The 27,245-nt window shown below is 38.5% G+C and overlaps 2 protein-coding genes and 2 non-coding genes across 4 annotated transcripts in view; 3 read left to right on the top strand and 1 right to left on the bottom strand.

The window, feature by feature from the left end:
* Positions 1 to 1,270: 1,270 nt before the first annotated feature.
* Positions 1,271 to 3,760, top strand: rpl3 (ribosomal protein L3). The gene is made up of 7 exons (XM_089128511.1): positions 1,271 to 1,329; positions 1,684 to 1,819; positions 2,044 to 2,230; positions 2,460 to 2,620; positions 2,707 to 2,808; positions 2,897 to 3,112; positions 3,633 to 3,760. Exons 2-7 carry the CDS (start codon positions 1,775 to 1,777, stop codon positions 3,675 to 3,677), a joined length of 756 nt encoding a protein of 251 aa, XP_088984637.1. The 5' UTR covers positions 1,271 to 1,329; positions 1,684 to 1,774; the 3' UTR covers positions 3,678 to 3,760.
* On the top strand, positions 2,298 to 2,394 carry LOC120490532 (small nucleolar RNA U83B). The gene has a single exon (XR_005625058.1). It is a non-coding gene; the product is annotated as a small nucleolar RNA U83B (small nucleolar RNA).
* On the top strand, positions 3,417 to 3,550 carry LOC120490531 (small nucleolar RNA SNORA54). The gene has a single exon (XR_005625057.1). It is a non-coding gene; the product is annotated as a small nucleolar RNA SNORA54 (small nucleolar RNA).
* A 13,503-nt stretch (positions 3,761 to 17,263) lies between the features above and the next one.
* cacng2a (calcium voltage-gated channel auxiliary subunit gamma 2a) overlaps positions 17,264 to 27,245 on the bottom strand; it is a 79,564-nt gene continuing 69,582 nt past the window's right edge. Inside the window, exons 3-4 of the mRNA XM_039687169.2 lie at positions 24,870 to 25,010; positions 17,264 to 19,313 (exon numbers count right to left, since the gene is read on the bottom strand). Of these exons, the coding sequence (XP_039543103.1) occupies positions 18,769 to 19,313; positions 24,870 to 25,010 (686 nt within the window). The 3' untranslated portion in view covers positions 17,264 to 18,768. The remainder of the gene's footprint in view (positions 19,314 to 24,869; positions 25,011 to 27,245) is intronic.

The following is a 27,245-nucleotide window of genomic DNA, read 5'->3' as shown; positions in this document are numbered from 1 at the left end:
CGAAACAACTCTCACTAGTTGCCTTCGGCGCTATCTGTTATGAATGGAGCGGAAGAAGATTACCACGACAATTGCGTATTTCCGGTCACAAATACGGAAGTTGTGAGAAAGGTCTATGATCGCAACGCACGAGCCCGCATTTGGCGTGACGCACACGCGTATTCCGTGACGCAGACGCGTCGAACGCCCGTTTTGCTTTATAAAGAAGCACCGCCTCTCAGTCGATCTCTTTCAATCGGACCGGGGACAAAATGGTGAGTGCCTGACTTGTTTTCACAATCCAACCTAAATCAAAGGCATCCTTCTGACTTTAGACTCATCATGTTCAATATATTACACATAGAAGGTAAACGACTGATTTGATGTGGTTATAAATTGTTTTTCATCTCTAGGCCTGAGTTTTTTTTTACACATGGTGTTTGATTGACCGTAGGGGAAAATGGCAGCGTTCTTCTCTGCTTTGAGCTTTAGAATGTAAAAGGCTTTAACACATAAATCATTTTTTTTTTGGACTTACGAAGGCATTAGTTAGATATTATAATCCATTTCGATTGTTAAATTTGCAGTGCTTGAGTTAAACTGTTTTCATTATGGTTTATCTTCACGTGACTTCATTTTAGGGCCTGACTGTCTTGGGCAGTCGAAGTACTTTTTTTTTTTTTTTTTGGCACAATTTAAAGGGGTAGTCAGTGTTTTCTTACGCTGCCGTTTATGCTCCTGGGACCCAGAAATAGACTTGTGCTCTGTTAGTGGAGTTTAGTGAATTTCTGACGCCATACACGTTACATGTTTAAGTCTTAGTTAATGTCTTGTAAAGAGCACATTCAGGGCTTTCCAGCAATGCCAAATCTTTGGAGGTCTTAAAATGAATTGAATTAATTTAGGGATCAAATTTAGCATTCATGGAAAATAATATTTTGTCACTTAAATCTGACCAATGTTATAAGTGTTTGTTTTAAAACAACAATTCAGTAAAATATTATGGTTCCAGGCCTAATCAATGATTTTGTTACAAAATAGGACTTAATTAGGCATTCTGGGAAACAAGTGAATGTGGAAAGAAATTATATCCATATCACTATGAAATGTTGGGTATGAATGTTGCTCTCATTACTATTTTTTTTTTTTTTTTTGTATTACATTATGCCACAAGAAGACAAGTAAATTAGATGCTTTGTTTTTGATGAACAGGACTACCCAACTATGGCAATTTTAACTACATATTGCATAAAGTAAAATGGTGTATCAATTTATTCTGTTACTTTTTAATAAGACCATCTTTGCTGAGCACATCAGTGACGAGTGCAAGCGTCGCTTCTATAAGAACTGGTAAGGCTTGGTTTTGAAAACGTGTGATTGCTTGCATGTTTAGTCTGGAGCTGATAGATGTTGGCCAGATTAAACGATCAAGTTTTCCTGAGCCTTTCTAATGTGTCGGTGTGGTGCAGCTCCGCTCAGGTGCCTTGTGCCCTGATGAGCTCCGGGCTCCTCTGGCCGGTGGAAAGGGCTCCTTAGAAACCGTGCCATGAGCCGAAATGACCTATTGCTGTCGACGCCTCCCCTTTACCATGAGGATGGGCAAAGCAGCTATGCCCAGTCTCCTTCCACTGGCCTGCTAGGCTATGAAGGGGCTGTGCCAACCTTTCTTTCTGCTTTTCCCCTGCCCTCATCTACCGCGTTCAGGTACAAGTCCAAGAAGAAGGCCTTCACCAAGTACTGCAAGAGGTGGCAAGATGAGGAGGGCAAGAAGCAGCTGGAGAAAGACTTTGCCTCCATGAAGAAGTACTGCCAGATCATTCGCATCATTGCCCACACACAGGTGAGCTTATTTCAGGTTGACTCCATGGAGTTGGCCATATTTTTATCTTGTCCTGTGAAATATCCCCCAATTAAGTTCAATCTTCTAAATTCTACGTGCTAATTTACAATTAAATTGGGCATTGTCAAGCTGGGTATACAGAACTTGGTTGTATTACTACTCCTCTTATAATTAGATAAGAATTTTGTCATGAAGACTTACCAAATGTTCGTTTTTGTCTGTAGATGCGCCTGCTGCCCCACAGACAGAAGAAGTCCCACTTGATGGAGGTTCAACTGAATGGAGGCTCTATTGCTGATAAAGTTGACTGGGCCAGAGAGAAGCTTGAGCAGTCAATTCCCATCTCTAATGTCTTTGCTCAGGATGAGATGATTGATGTTATTGGCGTTACCAAGGGTCATGGATGCAAGGGTAGGTGGATGGCTCTTTGTTCAACATTTTGTCTGTTCCCATGTTTTTAATTTTACTTGACAAGCATTGTGCACATAATGATGAAAGACATGGATTAATCGCGTCAGGCATGGCGCCCGAAACGCATGAGGAAACTCCCATGCTGCCTTCCTTCTGACTGCACACTTGCCATATTATAAGCAAATGAGCTTCAAAGAGGCCTTTTCTGATCAAAGATGTGTTACTGTAGGTGTGACAAGCCGTTGGCACACAAAGAAGCTTCCCCGCAAGACCCATCGTGGACTGCGTAAGGTGGCCTGTATTGGAGCCTGGCATCCTGCCCGTGTGGCCTTCTCTGTTGCTCGTGCCGGTCAGAAAGGCTACCACCATCGAACTGAGATCAACAAGAAGGTGAGCCCTCAGAAGTGGATTCAAGTGTTCCTTTGGAATCACTTGTGCATATATTTATCTGTATACATTTATATTTTTAATATTAGATCTACAAGATTGGTATGGGCTTTCACACCAAGGATGGAAAACTAATTAAGGGCAACGCCTCTACTGATTATGATCTGTCCAACAAGAGCATCAACCCCCTTGTAAGTGTGTAGATGTCTATCTAATGTAGTTTTTGATTTTCTTCAGACTATGTAGTTGCTTTTTAAACTGACACTTGTGTTTCCCTAGGGTGGATTTGTACACTATGGTGAGGTGACCAACGACTTCCTCATGCTGAAAGGCTGTGTGATCGGAACAAAGAAGAGGGTTTTGACTCTGCGCAAATCTCTTCTGGTCCAGTCCAGCCGTCGTGCCCTGGAGAAGATCGATCTCAAATTCATCGACACCACCTCCAAGTTTGGTCATGGACGTTTCCAGACCATCGAGGAGAAGAAAAACTTCATGGTAAGTGCATGACTAACGCCGTGATTTCTCGCAGCACCCTCTCAGACTTGTGGTTCAAATATGTTGGTCAGAATTAGGCCAGGCCTGAGTCTACAGGGTGTCAGTGCTTGGTAACTCATTGATGCGCATCATGCTTGGCTGGATCCTTATGAAAAAGCTTTAATTGGTAGTATTTAGACCTTAACCCTGTAGAGATCTTAATTGAATGACATTGCTCATAAACCGATTCTTGCAACTGACCTGAAATGACAACCTTAGCTTAAGAATGCTATGAATCTGCTGCCTCATGATCCTAGCCACGTCAGTGCACTGTTCGTAACCTGTGTCAGCTAATCAGTCTGAGATTTGGGTTCCATTCCAGTGCAAAATTAAAACTCCGTGAGGCAGGGGAGTAGTGCCTCTTTGTGCTTTCTCCCTGTTCACTCTCTGATGACATGACTCCAGTTGTACTTAAACGTGTAGTAATTCATCTTAAATTTGAATTGGCTGTTAACCTTTTTTATTTTTGCCTTCCCAACAGGGACCCCTCAAGAAAGACCGTCTCGCCAAGGAGGAAATGTCATAAATGTGCTCGTCCTCTGCTCTGTCTGGTGTTGTCATGCAGTACTGCAGAGTCATTTAATAAAAATAAACAAAATGATGCCTGTCTATCAATTTGTTGTCCCTATATTTATATAGTTCCTATTTAATATAAGAATTTACACTGAGCTGGGCTCTAAAATTTGATAAGACGCTTCTAATTAATCAGCATATAATTTAATATGCTGATTAAGTTTAAACTATACTTGAGCCTAATGAGATGAAAAAGCAACACATTTATTTGCCAGTATTTAATGTCTTCCAGGACTAGAAATCAAATTAACATGGTAAACCTTAAAAGTATTGATGTAGCTGAATATTGTAGTGGTGCTGGTTCTCAGAGTTCACCCAAAAATGAAACTTCTCATTACATTACAAACCTGTGAGGTTACAAATCATTTTTGGAAGAAAGTTCTTTTGAAGAAATCTTGAGCTTTTTGTCAACATAGACTGCTACACAACGGACACAAACGCGTCAAAAAGTTAATATACTCAATTCAAATGGATCAAGTCAATTTTCTGCAGAGGCTTTGTTTAACTGTAACTAAAGGCACTTCACATACATTTAGCTACCACTAACATGCTCAACTTAGCCTCCTTGACATGTGAGTGAGAATGAACCTCCTTGATCTGGCAGATGCTCAAATGTGCTGTATAATGTGAGAATAAACCTCATTGGTTCTTGCACATCAGGTGAGCATGTTTGGGCTTTTGTTTACTACAATTGACTTTTGAGATCCTATAATAAATGTTAATCATATAGAGTGCCGTAGTTATAACGTCACTTTGTAGGACAACTTGAAAGTTAGCGGTGCATGGGTTCCCTCCATTGAAAAACTGGTCTTTCCCCATAGACTTCTGGAAAATCTCAAAAAAAGATGTGTTTTAGAGTTGTGACCCTTGCACGTTTTGTCTATCAACAATCTTTACAAGTTAATTCAAAATGCATACATTTTGAAGCCAATATAAAGTAAAAAACAAAAAAAAAACAAATAGGTTACAACTGGTGTTTTGTCCTCTCAAAACATGAAAATATTTAGAGGCTTTGTTAACCACAGAACTTATTTTAGATTTCAGGTGATTTAGCAAAAACCAATAGACTTTAGGGCAAGGGAACCGGATGCGCTTGCGTATTTTGCCCTGCAAAGTGACGTCAAAACTTTGGCACTCTACAGAGAGATCAAGGCTCTTCAAACAAAATTTGGCCTGAACCACTCAATATGGATTACTTTAAGATCTCTTGACTATGTACACATTAATTGGTTGTGGTGGTCAACCTGCACTTTAAAGTGTAAATGGTCAACCCATTTACACTTTAAGGGAAAACCTTTTAATTTTATGTTTGGCTCAATGCTGTCTTGTTAAATAAATAATTCTGAGGGCCCCTTCATTGAGAAACATTGGTGCTCGACACCTCTCTAGTTTGATCAGCTGTTTCACTTGCATCTACATCACAATAGGGAATAAAAGACTTGCACAACTTACTTTTTCATGCAGACTTTAAGTTTGTCTTCTCCAAATGCTCAGACAGAATTGAAATGTAATGTTCATTAAAACTGAAACCAAATAATACAGTTAAAAGTTGCCATAATCTTAGATCTATGGACTCAACCAAAGTGACTTTTGCCCAGAAATGTGGTCTAACTTTGTGTTCTGTGAATGACCTCTGTGAAAGGTTACTCTACTAAAGCAATACTGCAGAGCAGGAAGTGGATCAATGGCACCCTTGTAGAATCCCCCAACTCAGCGAAAATCCTGGCCTTCAGGTGCTTGGTCAATAATGAATGCTTTATAAACCTTAATTAGTATTGTACATTCACATAGCTCCTGGAGGACAAAAGTTGATTCAGAAAGAGGTTGGAAAAGTCTTAGCTCGAACTTTTGACAAAACGCTTGTTTTATGTGCTACTTGTTATTCCACAGTCATCCATATTTGACAAGCTTACATCTCAAAGCAGGTGTATAATATTCTGCAAAATCACTTTAATAACGAGCTAATTAGCTTGTAGGCTGACGCCAGCATTGGAATAAGACGGATGAGGGCTGTGTCAGGAATTCTACCTTCCTCTGTAACATTCATCTGTCCAACCACAACACCCCACAGCACTCATGCCCAGATGTCCTCAGCAAAGAAACAGCTGGCTTTCCCCACTCCCTCTGGCCTCCCACCCAATCCCACCATTACATCACACATTGGTCGGGAGCTGCTGAGGACTTTCTTTGCACCTCTGCCTGTTTTCTATGTGTGTAAAGCTGTTTGCTGTAGCCATCTCAAGCAACAATAGTTTAGTTACGCAAGGCCTGTAGTTTTTGTCCTTGAGAACCAAGCATCCCTGTGTGCATCGGGGGGGTGTCAAGTTCGGATTGAGGCTTTTGTTTATGACAGAGTCCAAAGGGAGCTCACCTAATTAAGACTCTTTGTCCTCACTGACTCGTTGCAAAATTGCTTCCCCCATCATTTCACAGCGTAATAAGAACCCTGGAAGCTCTTCACACACTATTCAGACCTTTCTCTTTCCTCACATGGTAGATTTTCTGCACTCTTGGCAAGAATTGCTTCGCCCCACACCAACAAACCTTACGGAAATATTCATAAGGATTTATAAAGGATGGCTCTGTCGTTTTGTGATGAGCTTAGACCTTGGAGTGTTGTCATCACTTTTCTGTCGCAGCTTGTCTTTTTTTGTGCTTTTTCAAAGAGAAAGGCTTACTAATACTTTAACGGGCCACTTCAAGCAAGCATCAGAGAGATATAGAGGGGGAGGGGAGATGAAAGACAGTTTTGATTATTTGACTCATGAATCCTAGACCTGGATTTCACTGGGAAAAACTAACGGGTCAAGGTTTGACTAATTAGCATATAGCCTAATCACATGGCATTGCAGTGGTCATTGGCTCAAAGGGTGCTTTTCAAATGGAAGACTGAATGGCATTCTAGCTAGGTTGTGTCCTCATCAATGAACACATGTCTGGTACATGTCTGCTGCGGTCACGGCACAAAAATACTAATAAAAATCAATTTGGGAAAAATACTTGGTAATAAAATTTTTTTTATTATCTGACTTTCACTTTAAGCAGGAGTTCAGTGCCGACTCGTTTTGTGCCAAATCTAGTTTGCGAATTGGAATGTGTGCAAAGGATTGTGGGTGACACAAAGAAAAGATACAAAGCCTTCCAAAGATCCTTCAAATAGACCGTATTTACAGCAGCGCCATCTTTGATTTTGAATGGGAATGAAAGTGAGGCTGTGAGGGACAGACATGCATCTTTTCAATGAGCTGTACTGTTATTTAATGTGTTTTTGGATTGTTTTGCTCACGAAACACTGGAAAACATCTTTCCAAGAAATTTCAGTTGACAAAAAAACTTTGACAATGTAAGCTGTGTAAAATTGTAAGTAATCTAAGAGCTTTTTTTACAACTGATGCCAATGGAAACACGGCAGGTCTGTCCCTCACAGCCTCACTTTCATACCCTTCATGATGCTGCTAATAAGGTCTATTGAGATGGCTTTCGTCAGAACTTGATGATGTGGCAGCCGTGGTATACAGCCTTGGATGTGGTTCTACAGATTTTGAAGACAGATGTTTTTTATGCAGGTGTCACATTAAATCAGATCCTTCCTCAAAATCGGGGGTTCCCTAGGACCTCAAGTGATCCCATTGCTTTAAATTACTTTTAATGGGTGAGTTTCCCGAAAACATCGTTAGCCAACTATGGTCGCAAGTTGGTCGCAATTTCCATTGAAGTCTATTGGTAACGACGGAACTTGCGACCATAGTTGGCTAACGATGCTTTCGGGAAACTCACCCCTGATATGTACTCGATCGTTTGAAATGCGACTTCAATCTGAATGGCCAGGTCACATGTCTCCGACCCGCACGTCATTGATATTCGACAAACTTCATAGTTCTGCGTTGAAGTAGGCGGGAATGAGAAGATTGTAATTGTTTTGGCTCTTTTGGGAAAATAACTTTAAAATTGCTAAATGAGCTACTCTGTTGACATCCATGTTTAGCTTCTTCAGCAAACAACAAGTGACGTTGTTGACCATTGAGTACTCTTCTGTCACTTCTGGGTCATTTCACGTTCATGTTCACACAGGAGATCACAAAAGGTCGCATTTAATTGGAAATTTGAACGGCCTTGCAAAAAAATAGAATTTTTTCAAAAAATCGTGTGAACGCAGCCTATGTTATTATGATTATTAATGTTAAGCTAGCTTTTTTACTATCATAGCATAAAGATGCACAAGCTGATACATTGGCTGACAACTTAGCTAAAACAATATACATTTACACATTTTTACAACAATCTTTAATGCAATTACACACATTAGATATTTCAGTCATTAAAAGAATGATGTTCAATTATATTACCAGTTAGTCAATTCAAAGAATGTACATTATATCCAGTTTGTTTTATTATAAACTAGAAAGAAATGTATTTAAATTTGTGTAGTTACTTAGTATAATAGTTATCAACGAATAATTGAGGGAGGACCAGATGTTTCTGTAATTAAACAGAACTCCTTGTGAGGTATAATAATGGAGTGTGCAGTAAAAGAGAGAAGAGCAGGGATGAAAGGGCCGGAGCAGTATGTCATTGTGGCCGAGGGGCGAGTATGGGTTGGTTTCGTCTCTCCACTGTGCTCTTACGTAAGGAACTCTAGCAGGGCAAACAGCTATTCCCCTCAATGTCCTATCTTCTGCACTCCACCCCTCCTCCTCTTTCCCTCTCATGTCATAACTATACTCTTCATTATTGTTCATGGTCTCTAAATGTGTTGTTTAACATATTCAGCACTAACATTGTTTTATAGCGTATGATTAATGCAGAAAATATATGTTATATATTGGTATGTTTTTACAGACTGAAATTGTAAATGTGTAAATGTTTATAAATATTTGTCCTTGGTTATTTTGCCTTGCATTTCAATACAATACACATGATACAATGCCCGAATACACTTCCAACATAGCACCGCTAGTGTCATAAGGCACACAAATCAGATGTCGTCAAAAGGGCATCTACGCGATATAAAGAAAACATGCTCGGAAAGAATTGAAGAAATCTTTTTATGTCTATGTAATAAAAGCATAGCTAGTTCAGGAGGGTCATATTCTATGCCATAAATCATATGTTGCCATAGATTAATTTCCAAATATAATACACGTTTGTTTTATCTTCGGAAGAGAAGGAGGTAAAGACAGTGGACAGTCCTTGGCTAGAGTCTAACTGCAGCCCTGATGCACAAGTGCTGCACTGTGGAATCAGTATTCTGAGCCGGTTCCTATGGACACAGCATTCTTAAAGACAGCAACAGACAGCATCACCAGACTCCTGAGCAGAAGACAGGCCTGGCACGCGCTTTCTCAGCTAACCGCTAGAGGGCGAGTGGCGCACTGCACGACATCCCACCTTGCATGTACATGTGAAGAGAGACAAAGGAAAGGGTTGAGTGATCGTAAATAAAACAAAATTCAATTTTTCTCGGTTTAATGAAAACCTGACATCTACACATTTTCCAAAGTGGACTATTTAGCCTGCTTCATTAAAAATGTAACATTTAGACGTTTTCTTCAGCGTGGATCCAGGCAAATGAATCATTTTCACCTTGAAAATAATAAATGTTTTTTTTTTTTTTTTTTTTGTATTTTAAATAATAGAACATTTCTCAGTGATCGTAAATAAAACAAAATTCAAATTTTCTCGGTTTAATGAAAACCGATAGGTCGTTATGGCAGAGGCGAATAAACATCTGGATATCTCTCTACTGGAGCGTGTTAACGCAAACGTGTAAGTTTCACGTTTGAGGGGGTTAAACCGTGACATCTACACGTTTTCAAAAGTGGACCAACGTGATTATTTCACATCTTGTCGTGATACCGGGTTGAAGAAATGTTGTTTTGGCCACTGTGTTTGATATAATCACAACAATTTAACATAAGCAAGAATGGGGATTGAACTCCTTAATTAAAGCCCAACGCTTTATCAATTGAGCCACTGAGTTTGTTGAGTCCGAAGGTGTATTGAATGGGTTTTTATTGATGGTTTGGTTTTATTTGTTGGAAAAATAAATATAGAAATATAATTTGACACAAGAGGGCAGTATAGCCCTATTTATGGTTTTGAGTTTAAACTAAACCGTGACAGCTACACGTTTTCAAAAGTGGACCAACATGATTATTTCACGTCTTGTCGTGATACGGGTTGGGCACTGAAGTTACAGGAGTTTCTTCCCGTTGCTAAGCAACGGCACTAGGTCGAGTATTTAAAAGGTTATGGTTAACACGGTTAACGTCGATGTAATGGGCTCTATGCACGGCGTTATTTCCGGTGAAGCATTAGGGATGCTCGATAACTTCCGCCGATCATAGAGTCCAATGCAATACCGAGAATTTATATTGAATTTTATACTCCATGGTTATACTAATGAAACGTTAGTCACAAAAACAGATAAAACAGACACCCCTCGTTGTGTTTATGCTTCTTTTTAAAATTATATTAAATAAACATAACTATATATAAAATTACATCTAAACGTATGTACGTTTCGTTTCAAAGACGGGAGGACAGTAAATATTGAAGACTCTGCCATAATCCCGTTTTCTCCGGTTTTCCTCCGCTTTAATCTACACAACCGGAAATGGACGAGCATCCTTACGTCAAATGCGGAACTTATGCGTGCATATAGCCCATACGTTGTTTTAAACGAGGAGCTGGGTGACGCCGGAAAAATAGACATTTTACTCATTAGGCTGCTTCATTAAAAACGTGACATTTAGACGTTTTCTTCTGCGTAGATCCAGGCAAATGAATCCTTTTCACCTTGAAAATAATAAATGTTTTTTTATTTTATTTTAAATAATAGAACATTTCTCAGCGATCGTAAATAAAACAAAATTCAATTTTTCTCGGTTTAAAGTCCCTGTAAAGTCAAAATTAAGTATGTGTTCTGAGTTTGTCACACCACAGAAAAATGTGTAATTAGCCAAATTTGAATGATAAAAAAAGTCGGGAAGTACATAAAATAAGCTATCAAAATCATGAAAAAATGAGCAGATTCTCTGCTCTCAAACGCTGGGGGCGTGTCCACTGGCTGTGCTGAAACCACGCCCACTCACGGGAAAGCTGTTGATGGTGATATTAGCTGATTAGCTTTTGGAGACGGGAGGATGAAAGCTGAGTCGGGAGATCGTCGTTTCGGCCCCGTTCACCAGTAACAGCGGATTATCAGTGAATTATCAGTGAATCCAAGTTGTCTCTGAGGAAAGTTTATAAATCGATCCAGTGTAAAATGATCACTACAGAGGCGGGTGTTGGGGGTGATCCTCAGCTCTTCATCAAGGTAACGTTAGGCTCTCTAAAAACCTCTTCTTGATGTGATCGTTTTTGGGGAATTTAAATGAAGATACCGATCTGTTTTGTACATGATCGCATCCAGGTAGTAGCCCATGCATGTCCGTGTCGAAGGCATAGCTAGCTAGAAAACTGTAGGCTCAGCTGTAGTAACTAATAGTACTGACAGTCACTCGCGATTGAGCGGTGAATGCGAATGTGCTCGGGGAGTGTGTGTGTGTGGAGAGGGGGAGATCAGACTCAGTGCGTCATCAAATAGGGGGGTGTCCAGCAGCTCATGGGTTCCAGTGCGTCACGGAGCCCTGTTTTAGCCCCGCCCAATTAATCCGTAAAATTGCAATGGTGAAAAACTGTTTAACGGTCTAACTCCACATTTCAGTACTTCACAGTTCACAGACTTTGTAATATGTTTTAGCAATATATGTAACATTTATAATGTGTTTAGAACTTTTTTGTAGAATTGACTTTACAGGGACTTTAATGAAAACCTGACATACACATTTTCCTAAGTGGAATATTTAGGCTGCTTCATTAAAAATGTGACATTTAGACGTTTTCTTCGGCGTGGATCCAGGCAAATGAATCCTTTTCAACTTGAAAATAATAAATGATATTTATTTTATTTTTTTTGCATTTTAAATAATAGAACATTTCTCAGTGATCGTAAATAAAACAAAATTCCATTTTTCTCGGTTTAATGAAAACCGATAGGTCATGGCAGAGATCGTCACGCTGAACAATGGGTGAGACATCTAATTAGCCACGGGGCTGTTCATTGTGTGAGTGAGAGAGCTGAATTTGTTGGGGCTATGTCATAATTTACATTCTTTACATTCTCAAAGTATTTTTGTCACGTGAGCTGTTCCTTATTACTTCATTCTGCCAGTTAAGTTCTCGTTTGCAGAGTTGCTTTACGGTTGAATTAACGGTTGAAACATTAACTTTTCTTACGTTGACCCATGCACACTATTTGATCATTTTAAACTTAAAATGACAAGAAAAACGAATGAAAACCGACTAACTGCAATGCATTTCAATGGACGTGGAAGCAGAGAATGTCCAAGTGTATTGGGTTAGCTGCGCGCTGTGATTGGCTCATCGCGTTTGAGGGCGTGGCTTAGCCATAGGTCAATTGAACTACACCCATTCTCATTTTAAGACTAATTATGACATGGCACGATGCAGCATTGAATGCAACTTATAATCATGACTTCAAAACTGGAAAGTAGGACATTTCCGATAACAAGTGAAGGCAGCAACAAAGGCCCTCGATAAAACAATAAATCAGAAGATGCTTTTGTTTTTATGAAAAAAGGCTGAAAAACTATTTCTTTACTATCATAATGTTATTGTTGTTGTAATTTATTTAAATATAATAGTAATAGTTCTATATTAATATATATCACACACACTCACATTTTATGCTTTTTAAAAATCTTTTTTTTTTTTTTTTAAAGAAGTCTCTTATGCTCTCCAGGGCTGCATTTATAGCATCACCACTACAGTAAAAACACAAATATTGTGAAATGTGGGAGCATGAATATGTATTCATATTTGTGGGAGCACGAATATATATTCATATTTGTGGGAGCACACAAAGTTGGGAGCATGAATTGTCCAAAATGTCTTGGGTTGCTGAAGCATTAAGAGTTCTTTCACTGGAACTAAAGGGCCAAGCCCAACCCCTGAAAAACAACCCCACACCATAATTCCCCCTCCACCAATATTTACACTGGACACAATGCAGTCAGGCAAGTACCGTTCTCCTGGAAACCACCAACCCAGACTCGTCTAGGTTGAACATTTCTCCACTGAGAACATGTCTCCACTGCTCTAGAGCCCATTGACGACGCGCTTTACACAACTGCATCCGATGCTTTGCATTGCACTTGGTAATAGAAGGCTTGGATGCAGCTGCTTGGCCATGGAAACCCATTCAACAAAGCTCTATACGGACTGTTCTTGAGCTAATCTGAAGGCCACACAAAGTATGGAGGTCTGTAGCTATTGACTCAGCAGAAAGTTGGCGACTTCGCACTGTGCATCTCAGCATGCATTTGAAGTTTACATTTCAAATCAAGGCAGCATGCCATTCTTTTTCCATGTTTTTACAATTTAACATTTCAATAATCTTCGAGTCTCCTAAACTCTTCCTGATCTGGGTGAATTCAGCTGAGCTCAGAATCAGATGCCAGCTGCTTTATGAGCATCACAAATTCGAGACCCCCCAACAGACACAGCTCAACTCTGTGGTGCATCTCAATCCTGACTGTTTGAATGGATGACAGAGACACGCTGAATTTTAGGCTTGCTGGACAGTTGGCTTTGTAGTCTGGGGTTATATAAGTGTGGTCAGGGGCTAGAGACACAAAGGCAGCAGCTGTGGGATTGTGCCTTTAGTATTCCCAGCCAGAAGGGGACAGCATGTTCCTCGGGTCTCGGAGAAACCAACCACACACACAGTCTCTCTCTCTCTTGTGTTCACTCTCCACTCTGATCACACAGCACTGCAGAGAGACACACAAGGCACGTTTGATCACCACAACAGGAGAGAGAGAGGGAGAAGGACAGGGAGGGAGAAAAACAGATATGTGTGGATAGACATACAGCGACAGTGACGGGGAATGAGAATGGAGAGAGTGGAAAGGAAAGGTAGAATAGAGAAGGCTGGAGATGGGCAGACAGACACTGACAGGTACACAGCAAGAGGCTAATACCTAACATCATGTCTCACAGCATGATGCAGATATTGACACTCGTGTAAGAGAAAGAGAGAGACGGATTCAAAGAGAGATTCCATGCAAAGAGAATACAAAAATCATTTAGACTGATAATGATTTTGTTGCTGGAGGTTACCAGGTCGCTGGAGGTCTGCATAACTGGCCAACTGGGCTGCATGACATTGCTGCTTAATATTAATATTTATGCAGAGAAAATAAACATATAAATTGCAGTGAATAATGCATTTTATCTTTCTTATCTTATATTTCATGAACTCAACACACTCTGACATGATTTTTCATGCATCATTCTTTTTCTATACGTGGACAGAGAAAAAATCATATACAAATTTCATTTAATGTTTTTAAATGGAATTCCATTTCCAAAAATGGAAATTCTGGCATGATTTATTCAACCTCATGTCGTTCCAAACTTGTATGATTTACTTCCTTCTGTGGATTGTTAAAGAAGACATTTTAAAGAATGGAAGTTAGACACACACTTTAGATGTGTAATATCTCTCCTTAATACTCTAATTCAGAGCTGGCAGTTTGTGCCTCCCGGCCACAGAAGGGGATCATTGGACAGGCAAATGTAGGTCTCGCTTGATGCCTTCAGCCACGACACCAATGTCCACACACACACACACACACACACACACTGACATTACTGCAAACTACAATCCCAAAGGGAATAAAAATCATTAAGATTAGTTGCAGTATTCTTTTTACAAAAAAGTTTTACTAAAGAAATTAATAGTGTGTATATATATATATATATATATATGTATATACATATATATATATATATATATATATATATATATATATATATATGTATTTTCTCAAATAAGTATTTTAGATCATTTTTTAACCCAAAAGAAGCAACGGACTCCAGCTTCAATCACAACTAGGCCTACAACTCAATTGCTATCGTTTACACACAACGACTCAAAATTGTTCACACTTATTTCTAATGATGTCATCAAACCAACTGCACATAATACAAGTCAGTTCAGAGTCCCAAAATTGAATCAAAATGTATTATAAATATTGCAATAATGTTGATACCAATAATGTATGGTAACAATATAAGAGGGAGAGAAGGAGGAGTGTGTATGTGTGTAAGAGGTGGCGAACAAGGAGGAAGAGGACGAGGAAGAGCAGATGTGGAGAATGTTTTCAAGGCTGGATCTGCTTTATGGTTTTTCCCTTTGCCTGTAGAAATGACATTAACTGTGATCTGGACAAAATCCTCAGTCCGGACCCAACATGAAGACATGATGCTGAAGCAGAATAAAATCTCTCTCGCTGACCTTCATTCTGCAGTTGCACAACTCTTCTGAGTGACAAAACATGGTTTTCATTTAGAGTTTTTTACTGCAACCTTTTTGGCTTTTGCAATTGGGTCACTGTATTTTTACAGTGCAAGAGCTGAATATCCAGACATTCGATGGGCCTACAATCTATTAACGAGTTTGTTTGCCCATAAAATTTTTAGGATATTAGGTTAAACTTATTTGGCTTGCTGTCCACTGGAGACTCAACTCGAGCTCTGATACACCCCCCAGTGGCTTAATATAGGACGTGTTAATTAAAGGGCAAGGTACCTAAGATGAAGGTGGAGTTTGGGGAGGTGGAGGGATACTGGAACGGCTGATACTAGCGAGAGGTAAGCGGCTGCTATACTCTGGTTGTTGATTGAAGGATTGGATGGGCTTGCTCCTCCCTAACTTATGTTTAGGAACTTCATATATCCATTACAATACTACACTTGCAGTGCACAGTATACCATTTATTCCCCTTACTACTGTATGTTGTCGTTATACTTTTTTATGTAATTGGAAAACTAGTTTACTTTATTACAATATACTTTTTTTCTGTAACGGAATGCTTTGGATTCTGTGTTTTCCATTTTTTCATGTATCTAACGAATGATCTGCAGTTTATAATTTTGGCTCACTGTGTGTATGATCTGAAAGCATTGTTCGATTTTGAGCGCAGATAAAATGGTTTTAAGGCAATTGTTGGATTTTGAGTCAGAGGTTCTTTGAATGTGGTTTGAAAATTTGGTTTTGTGTTTAAGGTTTTCAAGAAATGTGTTTTAGCAATTCAGAAAACCTGTAACAGATAATTTTGCAAGATAAACCTAATTTGCAAGATAAATACAAATGAGTAAAGCACAGAAAAATCTAACATGCTGCTTCAGTTTGTACTGCCATGGCACAGTCAGAGAGACAGCGGCTCATTTAGAGGAAACTAAAGAGTGAGCGTGTTCATTCATCAGCCGGTAATCTTGATCTCCCGAACGAAGAGGCTATTACCTGATGATTGATTGGTCTGTTTAAATCTGTTGATTTTTTTTTCCTTTTTCCACAATATTGTAATGAGGAGAGAGGAAGGTAGGGGGTAGAATTTGTTTTGCCGGATGAGAAGAATGCGAAAGTTGATGCGAGAGACGTCGGAATGTGATGAAGGAGTAAAAGGACAGAGCGTGTGATGAATGTGTAACGGAGAGGAGGATAGATGGAAAAGAGTGCTAGAGGAAAAGAAAAGAGAAGGAGCGATAGATGGGGGAGGGGGTGTAGTATGCAAGTAGATGATTCACCGAGGGAGGGAAAAATTAGGGATTGTGCAGGGGAAGCAAATTAAGGACAAGCATGTTGGCCCAACAAGATGGAGGGAGATGGATGAGGGAATACACAGAGTGGGAGAATGAGGGAAGCATTTTAATTCAGAGAAGTGAAGAAAATGCATAAAACACTGCTTGTGTGTGGTTGTAATTTCACACTCTCTCTGCCTCCTCGGTCGAGGGAAGATTCACAAAATGGCTGTCGCTTATAGACGACGAGTCAGATTTTGGCATATATTAAGAAGGCATGAATCCAATATGTATATTCATTCCTCCGAGGGAAGCTTGTTGTCTAGATTGACATATCCTCTTATTGAGCATGAATTCATGCTTATATGAACTAATTCTCTAAGTAAAACTCGAGCCCTTTGCTGCTTTCTGAAGCGATTCTGTCCTACGCATGAATCCGGACCTGTTACACGCAAGTCTTGTGAAGTGATGCTTTTAGCATGCTGGTTGGAGGCCGCTTGAGTAGGTCACGTTATATTACAAACCTGTGTTGTTTCTCGGGAACATGGCACATCTTCTCACCTGTTTTTTTTCCCCCTCCATTTTTCCGGGTTGGCTCCATCAAAGCAAAACATACTGAATCATTCACACTCATTATTAGCGCAGCAGATAAGCCTGCATTACATATTTAAGAGACCGTTTCCCACTTATAGGCCTAGATGAGCCTGGAACAGATGAGTAATTACGTGGCCTGTTACTTCACTTCCCTACTGTTACTTACTCACGTCTGACTCATTTGGAAAGCCTCATGCTCACTCACAACAAGGCCTGCTTTCCCGCTGGTTTGAATAGTGCTTGAGACTTCGTCGTCAGGTGCGTGAGGGTTCGCAAACACAGAGAAAGAGCGAATTTGTTCCCCCTTGGGTTTGTCTGTTTATTCATCAGGACTTGATGCATCCAAGTTTAGGATCATTCTGTTTTGGCACCTTTAGATTTCATTTCAAATAAAACGACACGTTTAAAATGAAACCAAAGAAATACGAAATGACTAAGGCGTGTGTTTCTGAGAAAAAGAATGAGTAAAAGAAATACATGTGGATACAAAGAAACAACTGAGCATTAAAAAAGCAGTTTTGTCGTAATTTGTTTGTTTGGCTTATTGCCAAAGGTATGTTATTATAATGAATAATTATAATTAATAATAAAAACCAAAACAGAAAGAGTACACAAAACATTAATATTTAACATTTTTAACATTGCTTTTCCCTTTATAATTATCATTATCCTTTAAAACTTAAGTTTCAAGAGCAGGTTTGCTGTAAATTTATAGCATGCATTTAATCTTTGTATTCGTGAGTCACTTAGCTTCGTTTCTCGTAGTATTTCGTACTTTATTTGTCGCTTGCGTTCTTGCAAGTATTTATTTAGAGTTCAGCATCCTCTTCTTTTCCTCCCCCCTCCTCCTTCCTTTTTTCCGTCTTGGCAGTCGTTTCTGGAGTCTTTCAGTGAACTCCGACCCCTTTTTTGTTGCTCTTGTCAGAGAAGGGCGTTGCGTTTGGTTTTCTGTCGTTCGCTCCCATGACGACCGAATGCGATAGTAGAGAAAAAAAGGAAGCAAAAAGGGACTGAGAAAAAGATGAGAAGGTTCTTTTAAAAGAATAGAATTTTTGTCTAAGGTTGAATGTCTTTGTCAGTCTCGTATTACAGCAGCTTTGCATTGAAGATTCTCTGTGATTTCGTCCATCGTCCAGCCACAGTCGCAGCTTAGGGACATAGAGTCTCTTTTCCAACAGATCATTACCCAGCAAACAGATTTGACTTTTTTGCTTCTGAAAGTCTTGATTATTATGTTAATTTATTTATAAAATGAATAGCCTACATACATATATGTATGTATATATATATATATATATAAGAGATTGCAGACCAGGCTATTTCTTACTGAATACCCTACTGCTGTGGTTCACAGTTTTTTTTTTTTAAATGCAAATAACAAATTAAAAATATAAATAAATATGATGAATATAGTGGAGAGGGGAAGAAGACTTATGAGGGAGCAGTAGCTTGCTGATCCATGTAGACCGACGACGGGTGGTGAAATGTTTTCTTAACAAAAACATGTCAAATCAATGCCACAAGCTACAGCTCCCGTGTCACGGCACAACCCTTCTGCATATCTCTTATCGCCTCTCTCCATTTCAAACCAGCCTCATTTTGTCAATGGCAAATGGCAAAATCATGCATTCATGTGTAATCTTTGATCGAAACGTAAAAATCCTCCTGGTTCCTCCGAATCGTGAAAACGCATGGTACATGAAGTTTGATCTGTAGCCTAATATTCTGGGCCTCCGCCCCCCCCTCTGCCCTGCTCCCGTCTCCCTCGCCCTGCTATCTATACGGGGGGAGGTTGTGCCTCATACAGGGGTGGTGCGTCGGTTGGCTGTGTTAGTGTGGGATGAGTCTTTCAGGTCCTTCTGGATGCAGTTGTGGACCTGCAGGAAGTTGTGGTCCCTCTCCGAATTGTAGGTGGCAGTGGGGGTGCCGTGGCCACCCTTTAGGGTGTCGCCCCCACGGGTGAGTGTGTACATGGAGATCTCGGTGGAGGGCAGAGCCCCGAAACCCTTCAAGCCCACCGGCGAGGTGTCGCGGGAGTGCGAGGGGTCCGTGGAGCGGGACGAGGAGCGGGAGCGGCGCCGGTAGCGGTACCGGTAGCTGGGGATGCGCGTGATAGCCGAGCCCTGCAGGTAATCTGCAGCCCGCGCCCCCGCCCGCAGCTCCCGGTGCCGGTCGATGAACATGTGCACGGCCAGCACGCCCACCATTTCAGCCATGATAAAGGACAGAGCACCAAAGTAGAAACTCCAGCCGTACGAGTAGCTGTTCTTTTTGGAGTCGCTCTTTGAGGGATCCCCCGCATTGGCTGATATGTACACGATCATGCCAATAATGTTACTGAGGCCTGTGGGGAAGAAAGCAGAGATTTTAACCCCCCTAGTATTGGCTAAAATGCTTATTCACAATCTAGTACATCTTCAAGTGACTTTTATAAAATAAAAAAGTGCCATCCCTGCAATAGAATATTAAGTAATTGACATGTAAACTAAGGTCAAAGGAGTAGTTCACTATTGAAAAAACTTTTGCTGATAATTTACTCACCCCCATGTCATCCAAGATGTCCATGTCTTTCTTTCTTCAGTCGAAAAGAAATTAAGGTTTTTGATGAAAACATTCCAGCATTTTCTCCATATAATGGACTTCAGTGGGAACCAAACGGTTCAAGGTCCAAAAGACACTTTCAGTACAAACTGCGAACTGTTCAAAGGGCTTTAAACGATTTCAGACGATGGAATCAATTTGGAATTGTTTTTCGAATTGACTCGGAAAAAGATTCTTTCATTTTGATGAACGAGTTCGAACAGGAGAGTGACAAACGCGCGTCACAGAACATAGCAAGACGAGCATTTGAGCTTATAAAACTTAAACTTTGTTATTTTTTTTAAATGAGTGATCGTTTCGCTTGATAAGACCCTTATTCATCGTCTGGAATCGTTTAAAGCCCTTTGAACAGTTTGCACTGAAAGTGTCTTTTGGACCTTGAACTGTTTGGTGCCCAGTAAAGTGCATTATATGGAGAAAAATCCTGAAATGTTTTCATTAAAAACCTTAATTTCTTTTTGACTGAAGAAAGAAAGACATGGACATCTTTGATGACATGGGGGTAAATAAATTATCAGTAAAAACTACTCCTCTAATAGGGTGCTGTGCAGTGATCTACACATCAATAACATGGGTAAGAGATATGATGAAAAGAAGAAGAATCATTCCACAAAATGAGAGCTATTTGTGTTTGAAGACATGTACTAAACACAAACATTTGATATTACGTGTTTTGCAAATTAAGGGCAGGCATTTACCTTGTGCATATTGCCAGTCATAGAATAATTATTTAAAATATATATATATATATATTACCTGCATAACTTTAAAATTAAATATAGTTCCCCCTTTAAAGGAGATCAGTCGTATTAAAAAAATGTTTTGAATTAAAACGTTTGCCTGTGCCTGTGAGTTCTGATGCTGAACCAATTATTTACCTCAAAAAACAGTGACTTGTCCCTTTAAATGATCTGAGCATGAGGAAGTGACATCAGTCTTCAGAGGAGCCATCTTTAAAAGTTGGTAAGTTTGACTCTCATTCAACAGTTAGAATTTGTTTTTGCTTCAGCCCAGCATGACAAAATAAACAACGCTTATTAATGCTAATGCTAGGAGGCTGTGTTCTTGATTACATGGATTAAAATGTGAAATCCCACTACTTTCCATTCTGGTATGAATTGAGGTACAACCAGTCTATGGGTACAACACCTATACCCTTCTGACTTTAAATCTGAAAAAAGTGAACATTTTAAATTTGAAATATGTTTCTTAAGAGGTTTATTCAAGTTATTGTCTGTATGCTGTTTGTGCTTTTGAATAGATCTGAAATATAAGAAGTGCAAAATTATAAGTCATACAAAGACGTAACAAAACCTGACATGCGGTGCTTTCTTTAAACAACTTAAACCTCAGTGGTACAGTTATCATCAGAAGTTGATCTTTCATCATTTCTATGATCTGCACTGTGTTCCACAAAGGTGCAAATGAAATGAAATGACTGAAATTAGCCCATTATCACAAGAAAAAATATGTGATTTCAATATAATTGTAGACCCTGGATGTGGCTGAGGATGACAGAATCATCCTGTCATCTCTATGCCTCACAAAATAAACTGTGACTGCCCTCTAAATGGTAAGGTTAACACAAGCAGTTTTACAATATCCTTAAACCCTTAGCCGTAAACTAAACTCTGAGTGCTTTAATTTGTCAGAAGGAGCAAGTAAATGAGAAGATCAGAGTGAAGAATTGAACTTATAACGGAGAGAGTGGGTGACCTCACAGGAACATGATCTGTGGCTCACTGCTGACTTCAGTCACACTCTGGTGGAGTTGTCTGTGACTGAGTGAAACCACCATGATGGATCACTGGGAAAGTGTGTCAGGGACACCATATTTTTAGAGTTTAATCCCAAATGGCCTTTCTAAGCCTAGCTGCAGAATCAGGACCAAAGTGAGACAAGAAAAAAAGAAATCGACTTGCTAACTAGCTACTGTATATCACTGAGGCAGCTTGTTAAAAAAGTCCAGTGCAAGACTGTTTGTAAGTGATACCGTGCTGATCTGGGCATTAAGGTCAAAGGTTTGGTTTCAGAAAATCTTTGTTTTACTGAATTGCACTGCTAAACTGTATCAAGTAAGAGGGGGGGGGGGGGGGTGTTATAGGTTTTTTTTTACATTTAGTTGTAAATTCTGCTTGTCAACTTGTCAGCTATAATAAACTAGCTAAGATGAGGCTGAACGCGATTTGTGGTAGCATGTGTAAGAAGGGGTTGCAAATGACAAACTACTACAATTTGTACTGTTAATGGATGCTAGCGGTTGGGCGATATGATGAATCTTAATTCACATTATTTTATATACATTATTTTATTTCACAATAATAATAATATATCACCTTATAGTTTTTTGTTGTATTATATTATTTTATTTTTTTCATAAATTACAAAATTGCGAATTACATTGAATATAAAAAAATTCAATTATGCTATTTTTTCCAGATACAATAGGTTTATTTAACATGTATGTAGTTAGAAATGCAATTGTAAATGATGGTCATTTTGACATAATTGTGTGTATATTCGACCATTCAAGATTTATTTTTTTTTTAACATTATGTCCCAAATTCATGATCGCCTTCTGAAAGACGCAGCTTTTGTGCCACGTATTGCGCTTTACAACTCATAAAAAACAACAACTTTTTATTAACATCAATCATGTCCCGTTCTATTGTCTCATTCGTGCATTTCATGAAGTGTCAATAGATCTGTGTGACACATTTAAATTTACAATCCGCGATATATAAGATCAACATCTATAATGATGGACATTTTATACCATTGCCACAATATCATACCGCCCAGCCCTAATGTATGCCATTTATTTTCTGACAGAAGTGTTTATAAACTCATCGTGGAGTTTCTGTGTTACTGTTTATTACAAAATTTATTTGTAAAGAAAAAACACATTTGAGAAATAAATTTGTGAAAAATTGATAATAAATAACTTTTAAAAATAATTTCATAATATAGACTACCATTAAAATGTTTTTTTAAAGATATTAATACTTTTATTTAACAATGATGCATTAAATTGATCAAAGGTGATTGATCAAAATAATGTTACAAAAGATTTCCGTTTCAAATAAATGCTGTTTTTTACATTTAAAATACATGTTGTATATTTTACATATAATATTCTAATAGAAAATGTCATTTTAATTGTAGTTATATTTCAGTAAATACAGTAAAAAATGTTTATGTATTTTTGATCAAATAAATGCAGACTTCTTTCAAAAACAAAGTCTTACCAATCCAATATCTTACCAATATCTTTAAGTGTACATATAAAAAGATGCATAAAAAATGTAAATATTCACAAAATTGATTAATTGGTGGGCACGTAGAAATTTTCTGGCATGAGTCGGCTAGCAGGAAAAGAAATCCTTACTGTTGAGCCCTGATTGGGGGTAATGCATTACACAACTGAAAACCTGTGTTGGGAGAAATAAGGGTATATCTGAGGAATGCAGGCATTGTATGAGTTGTAGAATGTGTGATTATGATGAGTAATGTATTTCTATAGTGTGTGTGTGTGTGTGTGATGACTATCAGGGTCATTCATGTGTCAAATGCATTTGCATGCATTATTATATGCATTTGATTTTTACACAGAGATTGGTAGGTCTATTAGTAAAATCTGTTGACTTTAGCAATCTTTGTTTCATTATACACCAATGGTGACAGGCCAAGAGCACTTCTTTTCTCAAGTTTGTTCAAGTTTCCATGCCTGAAACTCAAAAAGTATTAAAGATATGTTAATATCCTTTTACATTCTGGTTCTTAACAATTTTTTCTTTTGGTCTTTTCATTTTAAATGCCCTCGGTTGTTCAATCCCAGAGATATGGACATTTTCAGTGGTCAAAAACCAAATGTGGATCACGTTGTATAGAGCTGATTGTTCTTTTCTTTTAAAGAGGAATATCGGAACAAAAAATAATGTTAAAACTAGAAATATATCTAATTTTTCAGATCAATTGCATAATATATACCTAGCCTATCTGAGTGTCATAAATGTTATTTTTCTAAAGCTGTCATGCCAGTAATTCTAAAAACATTCAAGAAATCTTTATTTTTATATCAGCTGATTTTGGAACCTTCATTTTCAATGCCCTATATAGTTCAGTCCCATAGATATGGGGATCTAAAAGCAGGTCCATGTTCAAATTGTGAAATTTTACCCATTTTAAATGGTCAAGAATCAAATGTAGGTAATGTTTTAAACAACTGATACTATTTAAAGAAGAATGTCTGAAGAACAAATAACACAGAAACTAGAAATGCATCTTGTTTTCCTCTATCAAGACAATTACACGCCTCTCTGAGAGTGCAAATTTTACATTTTAGATTCTTGTTCTTATGAACATTTTCTTTTGGAGTCATTTTTAAGGTCTTTGATTGTTTAATCTAATTGATATAGGTATGTCAATGCAGTAACATATAGTTATGAAACGGCATGTTTGTACTCTTGGTAGCTTTGGAAGCTGTTAAAATGAACAAAATCCCATCTTGCAAATATCCCTAACACTGAATATAGATAGATGATTGAGAGCAAGTTAATGTGCCTCAACTTAACCATTTTCTGTGGATTGTTTCTGTGAGTTATGCTTTATGCAGTTCTTTTGATAGAGGGACACAAGACACATTTCTAGTTTAAACATTTTTTCTTCAGATATACATCTTCAAAAGAAAAAAGTCTTGGCTGTATACAAAGTGACCCACATTTAGTTTTTGACCACTGAAAATTTGTATAATTTACTAATGGAACCACATTAACATGTCCATATCTCTGGGATTGAATCATCAAGCTCCTTAAAATGAAAATACCAAAAGAAAAGTTTGTTAAGAACAAGAATCTAAAAGGATATTAAGATATTTTTAATACTTATTGAGTTACATAAATGCAAACTTGAGGCAAAAAACACAAGAAGTGCTTTTGGTCATTTTTGAACTGTCACCGTTGGCGTATAATGAAACCAAAATTGCTAAAGTCAACATATTTTACTAATAGACCTACCAGTAAAATAATGACTCAGTCATTTTCACCCCCCTGTAATTTGGCTCCAAATCTCAGGTGAAAATTTTTACAAATAGTGGATTACTAAATAAATTTTATATTTTGGCCTTCATCACTATTTAGGTTTGTCTTTCTAAAGAAAGAATATTAACAAAATTAAATATTTGAGCTAGGGGACGTTTCCAAAATTTGTTTGATTTCACACAGAATGACCCATCAGTGAATGTTTAGGCTTAAGTAAATGTTTGTCAAATACTCTTCCTTCATTCATTCCACAGTCTCACCTGCAGACACAAAGAGGATTCCTGCACTGAGGATGATATTGTGGCGGGACTTGTAGAACTCGCTGGCAGCTATACACAGGCCACCCATGAAGAGCAGGATGACGCTGAGGATGGGGAAGATACTAGACGCTCGCACGGCCCCTACAGATGGAGAGACGGAGAAGAAGGTGGGGTGAGTTTAAGATGTTCTGTTACTTGTTGAATGAATCCGTGTAAAGAGCAGAGAGAGGGAATGAGACGAATGAAGAAAGCTGTCATTTCTCTGAGCACATTGAGCACAGCCAATCAACCCTTTGCCAGCAGAGTAAACAGCTCCCACACCCTTTAAAAGGCCTGTGGAAGAGCAATCAGAGGCAAAGAGCCTCACCGAACACTTGTTCCTAACTCAAACACTCATATAGTCCTAGACCGAACATGACAAGAGGCAATAGGACATTTCTCTATCTGCATGCTTTAACAAAGTATAATTCATAGTGAGACTTCAACAAGTCTTGGCTTTAATCGAGCCATGAAATGACAAGTGAACGTGTTAATGAATATTTTAAGCCTTCAACTCACTAAATAGTTTTCAACTGAAGGTTTGTGCTGCTTAAAGGGATAGTTAACTCAAAAATTACTATGTTGTCATAATTGTCTCATCTTCGTGTCATTTTAGACCTGTTTTCCTTCTTCAGTGGAAAACAAAAGGAGACACTTTGTGCAGTAACCAGTGCCAAGCTTGTGGGTTTATGTGAAGAGTGATGCTTATGCATTCTGTAACATTAGGCCGTGTGTCTACCAAAGCGTTTTTCCATGCGCCTGGCGTATGTTTTCAATTGTTTTCAATGGGAGTGCCACGTTTTTTAAACGCCTGCGTACCGAGGCGCTGAGCGTTTTTTTTTTTCACGCTGAAGGGCCGAGCGCCCGGCGTTTTTACTGGTCGCTGGGAGTTGAAAAATGTTCAACTTTGGATAAAACGCAGCGCTCATCACTGCCACTTTTTACCCAGCCGTCCAATCACAGTGGAGGAGGGGCGGGACTAATACCACACCGACCAACTGTCAACATTCAAACTGCTGCGGATATTCTGTATCATAGCAACAAAACGTCTCAACGGAAAAAAACGCTGTGCTGCCAAAATGCTCTCAAGCACCCAAAGCATGGCGTCTTCAGCAGAGCGTCTAGCGTTTTCAGCTGGCTAAAACCGCTTTGGTGGACACACCCTTAGAGTACAATATTTTGTAGTTTGAGATGATTACGGTCTCTGTAAACCCTAATGCTCAAAATAATTAATTAGTTTAAGTAGGGTAAACTTAAATGAAACAAATTAGTTCAATCAAATTAACTTTTTTGAGTATTTAGAACTTTCTTTTGAGTCCACAAAACTGACACATTTGAAGAAATCTGAATTGCTTCATTGTTGAGTTTTATTAACTTAAGTTGAACTGAATTTTTTTTTGTGTAAGATTAATGTTAAGTGGGAGGTTTAGTTGCGTTTAATGTTTTGCTATGCTAATTTAGAAGAGTTTCTGAGTTATGCTTGGTTTATAGGTGTGATGGTGACGAGTGAAGCACGAGCTTGGTTTGAGAAAAGATATATGTTATATTTTATATTTTTGTACTTATTGCTATATTATGTTAATGCGATCAAAGCATTGTTACACCAATTAGCAAGTTATAGCATTTATCAAATTAGCGAGTTAAAGCAAGCCACTAAAAATATATAAATTGAGATTACATGATAATATGAAGTTGAAATGTGTGAATTAGCTTACTCAAATATTTAAAGTTAAGAGCAATTAATATAGCTGAATTCAAAATAAAAAAACTGCCAGTTCTGCTTACTTAAACTTAAAATTTCTAAACTAATTTTTTTTTTTAATATTAATGATAACCACAATTGTAATTCTTTCCCCCCCATTTTTCCAACTTATTCGGGTTTAAAGTGTACTGTATGCGCAAAGCCCGATTTTTCCAACAATGTCTGTATGCTCATCTTGGACATGCACCTTGAATTTTTGCACTAATTTGTTGGTCCACAAGGTGGCAAAACTGATTTGGGCCTTTGCCAAAAGAATTGAATAAAATAATGAAAAGGGACAACAACAAACTACTGGAAATGGCAACAACAATAGACTTGTGTAAGAGATTCACTAAACTCAAGTTGAAGCAAGTATAATTTTTATCCGTCGTAACTTCTGGCAGGAACTGGACAAAACTTTCTAGTGTGCAATGTGTATGTGTCAAACGCCTGTGTTTGCACATGCAAAGTATCAATGGAGTATACTTTGAAAGGCTATGCATTTGGTTGTATGCATATGCTAAGCATTCACATCAAAACTGAAGGATACTTAAGTCTGCTTATATCATGCAGTAGTGTTGTTCTCTCCTTTCCTT

The sequence above is a fragment of the Pimephales promelas genome, chromosome 3 (genome assembly GCF_988280905.1).
Source record: "Pimephales promelas chromosome 3, fPimPro1.hap1.1, whole genome shotgun sequence".
NCBI classification, from domain to species: domain Eukaryota; kingdom Metazoa; phylum Chordata; class Actinopteri; order Cypriniformes; family Leuciscidae; genus Pimephales; species Pimephales promelas.
The sequence above is the reverse complement of the archived record's forward strand: the minus strand, read 5'-3'. Positions and strand labels throughout refer to the sequence as shown.